The 12,598-nt window shown below is 51.4% G+C and overlaps 6 protein-coding genes across 6 annotated transcripts; 3 read left to right on the top strand and 3 right to left on the bottom strand.

Moving 5' to 3' along the window:
• Positions 1-5: 5 nt before the first annotated feature.
• Positions 6-1,310, top strand: VTN49DRAFT_5367 (uncharacterized protein; the record flags this gene model as incomplete). The annotated part of the gene is made up of 2 exons (XM_069413416.1): positions 6-296; positions 363-1,310. 2 exons carry the CDS (start codon positions 6-8, stop codon positions 1,308-1,310), a joined length of 1,239 nt encoding a protein of 412 aa, XP_069266602.1.
• Positions 1,311-1,525: 215 nt separating this feature from the next.
• VTN49DRAFT_5366 (uncharacterized protein) lies at positions 1,526-2,514 on the top strand (the record flags this gene model as incomplete). The annotated part of the gene is made up of 4 exons (XM_069413415.1): positions 1,526-1,794; positions 1,857-2,151; positions 2,215-2,407; positions 2,462-2,514. The coding sequence occupies 4 exons, from the start codon at positions 1,526-1,528 to the stop codon at positions 2,512-2,514; spliced, it is 810 nt and encodes a 269-aa protein (XP_069266601.1).
• Positions 2,515-3,235: 721 nt separating this feature from the next.
• On the bottom strand, positions 3,236-5,673 carry VTN49DRAFT_5365 (uncharacterized protein; the record flags this gene model as incomplete). Its single annotated transcript, XM_069413414.1, has 2 exons — positions 3,236-5,010; positions 5,064-5,673. The coding sequence occupies 2 exons, from the start codon at positions 5,671-5,673 to the stop codon at positions 3,236-3,238; spliced, it is 2,385 nt and encodes a 794-aa protein (XP_069266600.1).
• Positions 5,674-6,773: 1,100 nt separating this feature from the next.
• VTN49DRAFT_5364 (uncharacterized protein) lies at positions 6,774-7,393 on the top strand (the record flags this gene model as incomplete). Its single annotated transcript, XM_069413413.1, has 3 exons — positions 6,774-6,867; positions 6,952-7,232; positions 7,304-7,393. The coding sequence occupies 3 exons, from the start codon at positions 6,774-6,776 to the stop codon at positions 7,391-7,393; spliced, it is 465 nt and encodes a 154-aa protein (XP_069266599.1).
• A 173-nt stretch (positions 7,394-7,566) lies between these two features.
• VTN49DRAFT_5363 (uncharacterized protein) lies at positions 7,567-9,104 on the bottom strand (the record flags this gene model as incomplete). Its single annotated transcript, XM_069413412.1, has 7 exons — positions 7,567-8,147; positions 8,196-8,279; positions 8,328-8,388; positions 8,462-8,511; positions 8,568-8,851; positions 8,908-9,008; positions 9,063-9,104. 7 exons carry the CDS (start codon positions 9,102-9,104, stop codon positions 7,567-7,569), a joined length of 1,203 nt encoding a protein of 400 aa, XP_069266598.1.
• Positions 9,105-10,758: 1,654 nt separating this feature from the next.
• Positions 10,759-11,488, bottom strand: VTN49DRAFT_5362 (uncharacterized protein; the record flags this gene model as incomplete). Its single annotated transcript, XM_069413411.1, has 4 exons — positions 10,759-10,887; positions 10,953-11,115; positions 11,181-11,415; positions 11,476-11,488. 4 exons carry the CDS (start codon positions 11,486-11,488, stop codon positions 10,759-10,761), a joined length of 540 nt encoding a protein of 179 aa, XP_069266597.1.
• Between the last annotated feature and the right edge of the window lie 1,110 nt (positions 11,489-12,598).

Below are 12,598 nucleotides of genomic sequence, written 5' to 3'. Positions count from 1 at the left end.
CCGCCATGTTTGCCCGGCCTTACATCTGTTCCGCCTGCCGAATATCAACGCGGCGTGTTCGATTCCTCGTTCAAACGGAGCCCTTTTCCACCACACCACTTTTCCGACAGCAGCAAACTCAGGCCAATGGACAGATCAAAGATGAATCGGAGGCAGCCCACAGACAACGGCGAAAAGCAGCACGGTCACCTGCAGCCCCGACGTCACTACGTCGAGTGGCGGTCGAAGCACAGCGATCCAAAGATGGGATGAAATCGAGGAGTATGCTGTCCGAGAAAGGACTGGGTCAGACAAAGGTACTTTGAATCGCGACCGCAGTCTTGACCATTGGAATCGTGGTTGATTGAGATGAATCTCGGTAGACGGTGACAGCCTATGCGGTCGCAGAGCAATTCGACATATCCAAGGTCATGGACATTCTTCGAGACAAAGGCTACGAACCCGACCCACATGACACCGGTCTGTATCCTCAAGTCGTTCACGTCCAAGTCCCTCTGGACTCGATCCGACGCATGAGCAATCCGAACTCGGCCGATCTCCCCTCCGATGAAGTTGGCGATGTATTTGTGTTTCCCTCGGGAACGGTTGTTGCGTGGTCGCTACCGGACAGCTTTACATCGTATCTCGCTACAAAAACGCTGCTTCCTGCCGCGCAGCAACCGCACGTAGATGCATTGGAGACGGAGGATCTTGAATACGTTGAGGACCCGCAGCGAGAGAATAGCACCATCAAAGGCGACACCATCATCCTCGGCACTAAACCCGGTCCCGATGCCGTCGATCCGACGCCGCCCAACCGACAGTCTGTCGACACTGTGCTTACAAAGATCGCCTTTTCATCCGGACTGGCCCGAAGCACGAAGCTGGCGGTGCTAGAAAGTTTGCTCTCCAACTACTTCGAGTCGACCCGCGACATTCCAGTGCTACTTTCCCGAGGCGCCCGCCTTCCCTTCACGCGCGACTTCATTCTCCGCAAAACCGGGCAATTGCTCAGTGTACGGGCGCAGCTCAATCTCTACTCGGAACTCACCGATTCTCTGCCCGACATCTTCTGGGACAGTCGACACGAGCTCGGCTTGGAAGGGTACTACGAGCAGGTTGGCCGGGCCCTGGACGTGGGCGTCCGCATCAAGGTGCTCAATGAGAAGATGGACTACGCGCAGGAGATCGCCAGCGTCCTTCGGGAACGGCTAAGCGAGAAGCATGGCCATCGACTGGAGTGGATCGTCATCCTCCTTATCGCTGTGGAGGTGGGGTTTGAGGTACTGCGACTCTGGAAGGAACGTGATGAAAAGGCCGAAAAGCATTGAGCCATTTCACGATTTATGTTACATTTTGTATAGATATTAGCGTTGAAGATACCCAACTCTTGTTTCAGAAAGGAAATCATGTGATGCCGATCACTGAGGGCTTACTGCAACTCTGGAGTGTACTGAGTACAGGCACGAAGTACTTACAGAGTACTCCCGTACTCCTGCACACAAATCTCCTTTGTAAACATTACGGTTCGTAACCTAGGCACACCATGCCCAGCCTACAGAAGATTCTGAACACCATCGGCCTGGCCGGCCTTCTGAGCCTGCGGCCAGAAAAGCTGCCGTTCAACGGATTGGCCATTCCTCAAGGCTCGGGTTCTTCGTGTCCATCGCCAGGGGAACTTAGCTGCCAGACGGAATTCAACAACCAAGACACATGCTGCTTCAATTATCCTGGCGGGCATTTCTTGCAAACGCAGTTCTGGGACACTGATCCAGTGACGGGACCTAAGGATTCGTGGACAATTCATGGTTTATGGTAACAGTTTTCTCCCACAATGTTTTCTAACTGGCACCGCGCTTAATTTGTTTACTTTCTAGGCCAGATCATTGCGATGGCAGTTTCGACGAATTTTGCGACTCCTCGCGGGAATACAGCAACATCTCGCTGATTCTCGTCGACGCGGGTCGCTCGGATCTCCTCGATTACATGCAGACGTACTGGAAGGACTATCAGGGCGACGACGCGTCGCTTTGGTCGCACGAGTGGAATAAGCATGGAACGTGCGTCAGTACGCTCGAGACTCAGTGCTACGACAACTACGTCTCTCAGCAAGAAGTTGTGGATTATTTCGATGTTGCCGTGGAGGTGTTCAAGAGTCGGCCTTCTTACGACGTGAGTAGTACTTGTTTTGATCGCTGCTCAGCATGCATTTTTCTGACTGACGAATTTGGATAGATCCTCGCAGAGGCTGGGATTACTCCCTCTGAAGACGCGACGTATGATCGGGACGAGATTGAGTCCGCGTTGGAGCAAGCACATGGTGGTGGTGTTACCGTCCGCTGTCGCCAGGGCGCCATCAATGAGATCTGGTATCATTTCAATGTAGCCGGGCCGCTCCAGTCTGGCACATTTGAGCCTGCCGCAGCTGGTAAGTAGTATCTTTACACTCCATTTACGCGATGATACTGACACTCGGGTACAGTTGGACAGGGAACGAACTGCCCGAAGTCGGGGATCAAGTATATTCCCAAGTAGGCGCCAGCTGGTGCAGGATTCCTGAGAAGCCGGTGATGCCAGCATCAGTGACGCTCGGGAAAGTGTACATAGTGAACTAAAGCTGTCATGGCACAAAGTTTCCTTAGTCATTGACAACATGACTACGAGTACTTAGGTTAGAGAATAGCATTCATTGTACAGAAGACCACTCCATTCGGCTTGCTAGGTCTATCATGGAAAACCAAGCTCATTTGCGTACCATGTCAATTCCCCGTCATCAGATTTAGCCAGGCTTTAACAAGAGAACACCTCCCCGAAGAATAATTGACAAACGAAATTCGTCATCATCATCATTACCATCCATCGCTGACACACACATAAAACGAAAACGAAAGAAAACCAACAAGACGAGAAGAGTCGTAAACGTCATCGTAGTCGTACATGGCAACGAAAAGAAGAAAAACGCGACGCGAAATCAGACAAAAGTTGGAAAGGCAATTGAGGGAGGAAGAGTGAGCATGAGTTTTGCAGGGTCGAGTTGCAGGTCATGAAGGTCGTATCATGTCATGTCATGTCGTCGTGTCATTGTGTCGTAGCGAGTCGTATCGTGTCGTCATGCCAGAGGAAAAAGAAGAGAGAAATGAGAGAACGAAACAACACCGGAAAGCAAGGCCTTTTTTTATATCCCCCGAAAAAACAACGCCGATGAAAGAAAATGCCCGGACATCGAAGTCGAATGATGACGGAAGATGCGGCGAATTTAAAGGACAAAGCTCCCACATGACGACTCATCTCCATACTCGAGGAACAGCTCGCTGGAGGCCCCCAGGGACGAACTGTTCCTGCTGCCCTTGAAGAACTCATCCATGAAGTTGGATGAAGCGCCAAAGTCGGAGAAATTACTCGACGAATCGGTGGCGCCAAAGTCAGGGAGCCCGTGGGAGTGGTCCTGCGACATCATGAGATCCAAGTCCGAGGTGGCCGTGGTCGAATCCATCAGTGTCGGAACGGTTTGCGACGTCGACAGGCTGCTATCTAGCGATGGGATGTTGGTGGTGGGCATGTCCAGATTAAGGTAGTTTGCTGTGTCGTCGCCGCTAAACGGGACCAGCAGGGTCGAGAAATTGCCCTGCCGCATCTGCTCCGGATCGGTTTTGATATCGCTGCCAGAGTCCGTGCACGGGGTGAAGGGACGTTGCTCGCTGTGGGAAGACGATGACAAATACTTGCTGTCATTGTTGTTGCCCGTGCTGTATCCCGGGGACGCCGGCGGTGTCATCGAGAAGACGTCCGACGGCATACAGAAGTTGTTGTTGTTGTTGCTACTGCTGCTGCCATTTGTCGCGGCGTTGTCGCAACCGCTGTTCGGAACAGGGGTGGGACTCGAAACCTGAAAATGGATTGTGCTTTCCGGGCTGCTGCTGGTTGTCGGGGGCGACGAGCTTCGGCTCTCGTTACCAGAGTCTGACAACGACGACGACGGAGCCTTTGCGAGCACCTTTTGGCGCGCCCGCGCGGCTTTTTCCAGTCGCTGCTCCATGTCTGGGCGGTCGTTCTTGCGGGGGCGGCCACGCTTGTTCGGCTTGCGGACAACGCCCTTGTATCCGCCGATGCACATGCCGCGCTGGCGGTGACGGGTTAGGGCATCATGGCGGGCAAAGACATTGCCGCAGGCGCACTCGTAGGGCTTGTCCCCGGTGTGGATTTTCGCATGCCGCTTCAGGTCGTGACCCCGGACAAAGCACTTCTTGCACAGGTCGCACTTGTACTGGCGGTCACCGAGGTGTGTCTGAACATGCGACTTGATGTTTTCCTTGCGGCCGAACCGCTTTCTGCAGTCATTGTATAGACACACGTATTGCCCGTCCTCCGGATCTGGACCGGAAATGTATGACGCGATCTCTTCAATAGTAACGCCCGTCTCCGCAATGGATGCCTGAACTCGTGAATCCAACTTCAAGCTGTCAATGCTCGCTGGCTTGGGAGACAGCCAAGTCTTGGCCATAGAGGATCTGGAAGCTGATGTCGTTGCGGTGGGCTTCTTGGAAGTAGGACCCGGCGTGATGGGAACTTTGTTGTTGTTCTTGTTGTTTGTCGGCTGTTGATCTCGATTGGACTCGGCTGGCGGAATGGAGGCAGTTTCCGGTGATGAACGAATGGAAGATGACTCTGACGAGGACGGCCGCGACTGACTATCGTTGCTGTTGCTGTTGCTGTTGTTGTTGTTGCTGTTGTCGGTTTGCGACTTGTCGTTGCTGAACGTACTGGCCCGCATGAACTCATCGAAGGTGCAACTCTCAATCTCACTCTCCTGGATGCTCAACATGTCGAAATTCTCACAATCACCGGGGGCAGTGTTTGGTGGCGAAGGAACATCAATCCGAGTTTGTGTGGGCGCATAACCTGGGTACCCCTGAAGGGATTGAGCTCTTCGCATGTACGCTGGCTGAGAAGATTGCATTGACATGGTATCGTCGGGAAAGAAGTTCATGTTCTGACGAATTGGAGTGGGCTCTGGGGTGATGGGTAGCGAGTCTGTTCGCAGGCTCAGCGAGGTGCACTCTGGAATTGAACAGTCCACTACTTACTGGAACCAGTCTGCTTCAGAGGCGTCGACGGTCGTCCGGCAGACTGACTTGATTGAATAGATAAGCGTCTGAGATCCTTGGGAGTAATGCCACCTGAAATTGCTAGCATCCCACTATTCGCATCCGAAGAATTTCGAGAATGTGATGTCCCCGGGAAATCCATGTTGGATGCAAAAGATGTGCTTGTCCTCGTGGACTGTTGCTGCTGTTGAGTGTGTTGAATGCCAGACTGCATGTTGAAAGTCGAAGAAGGATCGTTGCTGCTACTGCTGCTGCTGCTGTTCTGGTTAGTAAAACCACCTAGTCCATCCGGCTCGAATGGCGAACATTCGCCATCCGACGACACATTGAGAGTTGACAGATCGAGGTACGGTTGCGTGCTGTCTAGGTCACCGATCTGGGATTGAAGGGCTTCCCGGAAAGCGGCGGATTCGACGTGTGCTGAGCGAGGGCGTTGGTCAAGACTCGTCCCGCGCTTGTGGATGCCATATCGTTGGCTTGCAAGGCCAGAATTTTTGGCAGATTCCAGAGCCACGGGGATGGAGTTTTGACGCCGATGTTGTGGTCGGATTCGACTGTGGCCGTTGGCCGTTGTCGGACTCGTCAGCATGATTGGGAAACAAGCGCAGCTCGTTGACTTTTTATGGCTGGAAAAGTCAAAACCTGTCACGCTGTAGTCCGAAACGTCCTCGCCACCAACGCCCTCCAATGCGCGTACAACGATCTCAGGGTGTCGATTTGTCGATGGACTCGGCTTTCTTCTCCCTGTCTTTAAAAAAAAAGTGTCAGCCTGTGCCCTGTACAGGGAATCAATTACCCGCGGCTTCTCTAGTTCGGCTCTGGACTAAGTCCTCTCAGAGCCAAGAGAAGCAGACTGTTCAAAACGTTATAAGTAAATGTAGACAAAGACAAGACAAAGAAAAACTAAAGATGTTCGTGAGAATAGATGCTAGAACTATCGTGATCAGAAATATGAAGGTGGTAAGATGAGGTTGCTGAGCGACTTAGGGCTTGATCGCACGGTGTCAACAATGGCTATTGTTGGCCCGGCAACAATCACGGCGCCAGTTCAGCTCGCCGAGGAACAATTCAGCAGGGCAACTGTGGCTCGTCATTCTAGCCTATGAGATCACAGAATTCAAAGTGATGATCGTTTTCTCTTGAACCTTGCATGCTATCAGGGGTCAATCACAGCAAAGGAATATCCCAAGTGGTAGCAACAGGCCCGTTCCAAGCGTTGTTTCGCATTTATTTGCGTTCTCCAGGAAATACGTACAATATTCAATAGCTCTGAAAATTACGGAGTACATCCCTGCTCCTGAACTCCTTGAATATTCAAGATGAGCATAATGTCCCAGGGCATTTCCGTCTTTTGCTGAAACACCAAACGACCACAAGTGACGGAGTACTCCGTGCTCCGTCGAAACATGGCGCGCGGTCGGCAACAAGGGCAAATCCCATCACGTGACTCGAAATCAACAAACTCCGGAAAAACGTGAAACCGAGAACCGAAATTTTCTTCACGTGACCACACAACCGATTTTACTATTTCCGATCCCCACTCAACGTCTCGTCTCAGTCAAAAACCCAAAGATTTGCATTTCTGAAGGTTGAGGAAGACATACCGTTGTCGAGGTAAGAAACGGTTCCTTTCAGGAGTCTCTTACGACTCAATGCTGACTTGCCAACGTTTTCCAGGCCTTCGTCAAAATGCAAATCTTCGTCAAGACCCTCACGGGCAAGACTATCACCCTTGAGGTGGAGTCTTCGGACACCATCGACAATGTCAAGAGCAAGATTCAGGGTACGACATCATAATTTAAGAGGGGAAAAAAAAATTTGAGTCGCCGGAACATCAATGCTAATCCTGTGGTCGTTTCTTGAACAGACAAGGAGGGTATCCCCCCGGATCAGCAGCGTCTGATCTTCGCTGGCAAGCAGCTCGAGGACGGCCGGACTCTGTCGGACTACAACATCCAGAAGGAGTCCACCCTGCACCTCGTCCTGCGCCTGCGTGGTGGTGCCAAGAAGCGCAAGAAGAAGGTCTACACCACGCCCAAGAAGATCAAGCACAAGCGCAAGAAGACCAAGCTCGCCGTCCTCAAGTACTACAAGGTTGATGGCGATGGCAAGATTGAGCGTCTGCGTCGCGAGTGCCCTTCTGCCGAGGTATGCTTCTCAACTCCGTGCACATTGGCTTTTGTTTTTTAGTGGGAGAATTGATGCTGACTTGGTTTCAGTGCGGTGCCGGTGTCTTCATGGCTGCCATGCAGAACCGCCAGTACTGCGGCAAGTGCCACCTGACCTACGTCTTCGACGAGTCGAAATAGACTAGTGTTTAGGTGTACCTAAAACGTCGAATGATGAAATGAAGGTTAGAGGCAAATGGCATAGCTTGTCGATGACATTGTGATTCTCTATCCTAATGCTGTAGTCGTAAATTGTGTACTCGTACGTGTGTGCGAACGGTGCATATACCCATGTGCCACCGTCGAGTTCAGATTCACTCTCCCGGGAAGCCAGCCCGGAGATTGTCATACTTGCTCTCCGGATAATCAAGGTTGTTAGGCGACTGATCCAATGCGAAAACGCCACCCAATCCGTCCACAAAGGTTCCGATGAGACTGCCATCAGCTTTATTGGCCGTCTTCCCGCCTCGGTCAGCACTACTCTCCCACCACATACCTCCACCAAGGCCGGCTCCGCGGACGAAGTTGGCCTTGATCTCGGCAACGGCAACGTTATCATAGGTGACCATAGTTCTGGTCTGGGGATCGTACGACCACGACGCCCCGATGTTAGGATCAACGTGCTCCGTAGCACCAGGCCGGGGCAAAGCTTTATAGTCCCACACGCCTTGCTCCCAGCTTCCCTCACCCACACCACTGAACGGCGTTCCGGGGCCATTGGTGTTTTGGAATGCGCGCCCGTAGAGCGGCATGCCCAATACCATTTTCGACGATGGCACGCCGCTGACACTGATGTAGTGTCGTAGGGCTGCATCGGTTGAGAATGGCGTAGAGGCAGGGTTGGTTGAAGAGGGGAAAATGTTGGCCTGGTGGCCGGCGAGTTGGTCCCAAGAGCCTGCGACTGTCAGTGTGATGGCAAAAGTCTTTCTTGGCAAAAGCTTACCAGCATAGTCGTAGCCCATTAGATTGTAAAAGTCCAAGTACGGTGTCATTTCTGGCAGGCGAAGCTTGGTAAAGTTGTTAGGACCTGAGATTGGTCAATATCAGTAAGCTCCTATGTGCAGACGAAACCTACCAGCTGGGCAGGCAATGGTCAGGAGGAACCTCCGATTCGGGCCCGCGGCGTAATCCAAATGCTGCAATGCCATTAGAGCTAACTAAAAAAAAAAAAAAAANAAAAAAAAAACCACAGGGTAACGACGAACGCACCTCCCGGCATTTGCGCAGCAGAGCCACAAAGTCACGCGCCTGGTTATCGTCTAGACGAAAAGAACCTGTCAGCAAGAAATAATCACCAAGGGTCCGCAAAACAGACCTTGTGGGTATTCCCAGTCGATATCGAGACCGTCCAGCCCTAGATCTAGCACCAATCTCGTGGCGGTTCGGGCAAAGGTCTCGCGTCCGGCCTCGGTGCTGGCTGGCTGGGCAAAGTTTGATGAATACGTCCACCCGCCAATAGACAGCAGAACCTTGAGTTTACGATGCCGCTTCTTGAGGAGAAAGAGTTGTTTGATGCAGCCGTAGACGTTGGTCCCGGTGTCATTCCAGGAGTCACTCGGGTAATGCTTGTCCGTGTCCGACCAGGTGTCGGTAAGGTACCTAACGCAGTATTTCTCAGTATGTACTTTCGATATTCAGGGAATAGAGATATCTACACTTCACCACTATCCGGCCTCACATTGGCAAAGGCGTATAGAATATGCGTTAGTTTCTCGGCAGGCAGGTCTTGGGGATTATGGTTGCGACCATAAATGGCCTTTTGGCGCATGAGTCAACCAGTTTGCAGGCATTGATCATCAAGCAGACGTACCCAATTGACGAAATAGGCCACTGTTCTGAACCCGGTTGCCATGTTTTCCTGTATCGGAGGTAATAATACTCGTCCAGCGTGGATAGTATGCAGATGCAACGAACAAAACACACGACGATAAAGACCGGACCAAAGGAACGGAGCGAACACCCGGTATTTTACCAAGATTGAGACGGCCGGATTCCAGTCGCCTACTGCTCAATTCTTCCAAACGAGCAGAGGCTACGTAATCCGAGCGCCGACTGATGTTGGCTGAACAGTATGCGGCTGCCAAAGCGGGGAGCCACAAACAGCTGCGCCACACTATGTGGGTTCAGGCGGGACGAAGCACTGCCCATTGGCTGCGGTAAAGATTTCCAGATGTGGCTGTGCAAAATGTGGCTGGCGGATCTTTGTGTGCTAAAAAGGCTAGCCGAAGATCGTCCCTGAATGGTCAATGATGTGTGCAGCCAATCGCTTAGCGTAGGACGGTAGGTCCTCGTCCGAAGGTTTGGTGCCCTTGGGTCCTCGACGTCGGTACATTTGGAAAAAAATCGATCCATCAACTGTCAAACTCAACGGCATCGCCTCAACGTGCATGCACTGGTCCGAACCTTGTGTGCAGCAATGCCGGCAGGAACCGATAGTCTTGCAGATTACCAACAACTCTATGTACGAGGGGAGACATGAGGTAACTTATTCAGGTTTTCTCGTCTACTGTGGAGAGACAATTGGCAACCTTGAGGCCCCCCTGTCGGGTTGATTTTGAGAGCTAATGATGGTCCTAGCTTCAATTAACCTAATTACTAAATACTCGTGACATCAACTTCAGTGACGATTGTGATAACTATGTACTCGTAATTTGATACTTTTAGAAAAGTCCCATAGCTTACTAATCGTTACTCGTAGAAAATCGAGGCAGCCAAAGCATCAGAAATGGAAGGAAGCGGACGGCAGGTCAGAGTTCACACGTCAGGAAGGAGCGGATCGTGCTGGGGCCCACAGGACCGGACCTGCTCCAAATGGACAGCTCCGGGCCAGCGATCCCCAAAGTCAGGCTCTGAACGATGATTGGCCAGGCGTTCCGAGGAGACGAAGGCTCCACAAAGGGCAATGATTGCCCAGATCTACTCCGTATGCAGAGGGGACCAGAGATCTGCGTGGTTTCTCTGGTTTTTGGCTCAAGTCGATCCCAGGGAGAAAATCACCAGAGTTTAGTGCCTCAAACTCAATGTCAATAACTTTGTGGACATGCCATATATTCTCAAGGGATGATTTAAGTTTGTCGGATCCAATGGTCAATAAAGTACCTTCCATGCGGAGTTTATGCACTCATGCAAAAAAAAATGAAAAATCAAAATCTAGGTGCCAGCACTTCTCGAGCCAATGATGTGAACCCCAAAGACATGATCAGCATTCAGAACATACTCGTACACACCTCATTACGCCCAGGCTCACTTCCGAGGAACAAGCCTGACAATCATTGTGCACAGCAGACGCTGTGGGAGGGATTTGTACACAAATAAGAGTGAAAGAGCCAGTGCAAGGTCGAAAGTACCGGACGAGGGAAGAACTCCGAGAGTGGTGGTTCTGCCTGCAGAAGCACGGTCCTCGTCTCGAACCTGGTGTCCAGCACCAGCCGAAGACAGGGGAAGAGGGAGTGCGGTCGGAACGATCGATGCCAGCAACAATCGTTCTGGCCATGCCAAAGCGCCCGTCAATGTTGCGAGTTAATCCACATCATCACAGCCGCCAGCGGAGGATCCTCGTCCACCCAGTGCCCAGCACGCACATCGGCCTTCCGAAGGTCCGCATGAATGAATTGATCCGTGATTTCCGCCAATTCCTGGCAAGGAACGGCGCAATTAGTATGCGGCACCCTTCCCGGCCAAGTAGAATTTTATTACTCACCTGGCGGAGGATCTCATCCACATGTCGCAACCGCGCATCGGTATCGGGGGATTTGGGACTGCGAAGGACTTCCGTCCGGTTGGTGACCCATCTTCTAGCAGCCGCAACTTGTAAGTATATTTTGTGTGCCTGAAAGCGCTTCGCACTTGCATCGAGAATAATTCTATGTACATGGACGTCAGTTGGAACCCAGTCACATAGATAAATTGCAAACAATGCATAACTCACTGTCGTAGCTCCGCCTTCTGTGCCTCGGGATCGTCAATTTCTTGACTCGGTGTTGCAGCAAATCCAGAGTCCAGTAAGCTCTGTGCAGCGGCCCAGCTGCGTACCAGTATCTGATAGCCTTCCAATTGCGTCTCACTGCCCGAGGGGAGATTCGATGTATGTTCGCAAATCTGAAGATGTAATGTCCGAAAGTCGTTCACCAATTCAGCGACTCGAAGAGCCCGAGCGTCGTTTACTGGATCGTCGGTCAGTTGGTCTCGTCCTCCTTCACCAAACCACCAAGGACCATGCTCACAGCCGTCCGCCATGGTCCAATGCCACCAAAGAAAAGAATGCGGATATGCAAAATGAACGACACAAATGCAATGAGACTACGGAACAAAAATAGCCATTACACGGACGCCGGACAAAACAAGGAGACAAAATGAACCCCCGAGAAAGAGCAGCTATAAATCAAAGGATCTCTCTTGGCTTTTGGGTCATCCATGGAGACGAGTAAGGAGGTCGATTGATTGTTGATATATATATATATATATAAGTAGTTGTAGTATTGACACCCAGAATGTCGCAAAAAGAAATCCCGGCTTTTCCCCAATGTTCTCCGTCCGAAATGCAAGGTCTTTGCGTAAGATCATCAGAAACCAATGGGACCGAGAAGATGAACCTGGGTTCTGCAGAATGCAGACCTGGCTTGATCGAACCGAACAATGGCTCAAACTAAGAAGCCTTGTGGAGCTCGACCATGTGGGCTTTTTTTTTTTTTTGTTTCTTTTCTTTTGGGTTAGGCCGAGTTGATCTCTCAAGGCCCATGCTCCAGGAACCATTTGCCTATTTGTGGGTGCTGGGTGGGAAATAGAGATAGTTCGAGCCCCAGAGAAACTCATGGCAGCACTATCCGTGCTGTCGGAAATGCGATGAGGAGGGGATATGCAAGCGGTCAGCCACAAATCACCAAGCTTAAATTTGGTGCGCCACAGGTCGGATCGTAGCTGGAGCTGTGGCTGGTGACTCATTTAAGGCCCACGCTACTGCGAATTAGTTTTGCCACTGGCGCCGATCGATGAAAGCTGGGATTGGGAAAGACTGGAAAAAAGGAAGAAATGAACGACGACGGAAAAGGGACTGATTTAGTGATTCACAGACCAATTCGCTGAATCTGCAATCCAAGAAAAGCACAAAAACACAAATAACCAGCTACATGATTATGAGTGGAAGTGTGGTAGACAGCCACATATGATCGGCAAAATACTATAATAGATCGGGAACGCGGCGGAGGGACTCGGCACAGACGGAGGGCCTCGGTACACGCTTGAATGTAGGCACTCTCTGTTTCACCGAGTGATGGAGTCATAGTAGGGCGCTCGAGCGGATCGTACCAGACTCCATATTCCCACGCTGCGTGTGAGTAAGCCCGGCAC

Source organism: Thermomyces lanuginosus, assembly GCF_041956635.1.
Source record: "Thermomyces lanuginosus strain ATCC 200065 unplaced genomic scaffold VTN49scaffold_34, whole genome shotgun sequence".
NCBI classification, from domain to species: Eukaryota; Fungi; Ascomycota; class Eurotiomycetes; order Eurotiales; family Trichocomaceae; genus Thermomyces; species Thermomyces lanuginosus.
This window is presented reverse-complemented; position numbering and strand designations above follow the sequence as displayed.